We start from the raw sequence: 787 nt of genomic DNA, 5'->3' as shown, positions 1-787 counted from the left end.
TTTCTCTCCCCTTTCTCACCTAACTGTCCTGTCAGAAATTAAAGGCTGAAAAGCCCCAAAAAATAACCTTAAAAAAAATGACTCTGTACTTAATGACTTTCTTTTTTTTATGTTTCAGGTGGAATAGCAGGAGGCATAGAGATCTGCATCACCTTCCCCACAGAGTACGTTAAAACACAGCTGCAGCTTGACGAGAAGGCAAATCCTCCCAAATACAAAGGCATTGGTGAGTGTATGTTCACCATCGGTTGTATATATAATTTTCTATGCGATAGGGTTATATATCAAAACATTTACCGATATGTTTCTTATTGAGCTTGTAGTGTTTGCAGTGGTGTGGAACTGGACTGCATTGTGCTGACATGCAAACTACAACTTCAATAATACAGATATCATTAAATGAATATATCATATCATTAACTTCTTATTGATACCTCCATAGAATAGACACACAACCCATCCCTTCCTGTTTCAGTAGCATTGAGTGTGGACTTGTGTTGTTGCAGACATGAGCGAATAGATGTGCGTTTGCGTAGTTGGTTAGTTTATCTGTTTGATGAGCGCTCGTGTCTTTGGAAACTCTTTGAAAAAATATGAAAGGCACACCTAGAACCCAGAAATACACGGTTCTCTGGACTCTAAACAACTTTACTTTTGCAGCAAGGTTTTCAGAAGAAAACAGCTGCTGGTTGGACTTTTGATACTGGTGCAATAAATCATTGTTTTGTAAGCTCTCTCTCTCTCCCTCTCTCTCTCTTTCTCTCTCTCTCTCTCTCTCTTTCTCTCT

The 787-nt window shown here is 38.9% G+C and overlaps 1 protein-coding gene across 1 annotated transcript in view; it reads left to right on the top strand.

The window, feature by feature from the left end:
- Positions 1 to 787, top strand: part of slc25a1b (slc25a1 solute carrier family 25 member 1b) — an 11,093-nt gene that overhangs the window by 5,557 nt on the left and 4,749 nt on the right. Inside the window, exon 2 of the mRNA XM_032539187.1 lies at positions 119 to 226. Within this exon, the coding sequence (XP_032395078.1) occupies positions 119 to 226 (108 nt within the window). The remainder of the gene's footprint in view (positions 1 to 118; positions 227 to 787) is intronic.

This window comes from Etheostoma spectabile, chromosome 16 (assembly GCF_008692095.1).
Source record: "Etheostoma spectabile isolate EspeVRDwgs_2016 chromosome 16, UIUC_Espe_1.0, whole genome shotgun sequence".
NCBI lineage: Eukaryota > Metazoa > Chordata > Actinopteri > Perciformes > Percidae > Etheostoma > Etheostoma spectabile.
Note: the sequence above shows the minus strand (reverse complement) of the source record. Positions and strands in the feature narration are given on the sequence as shown.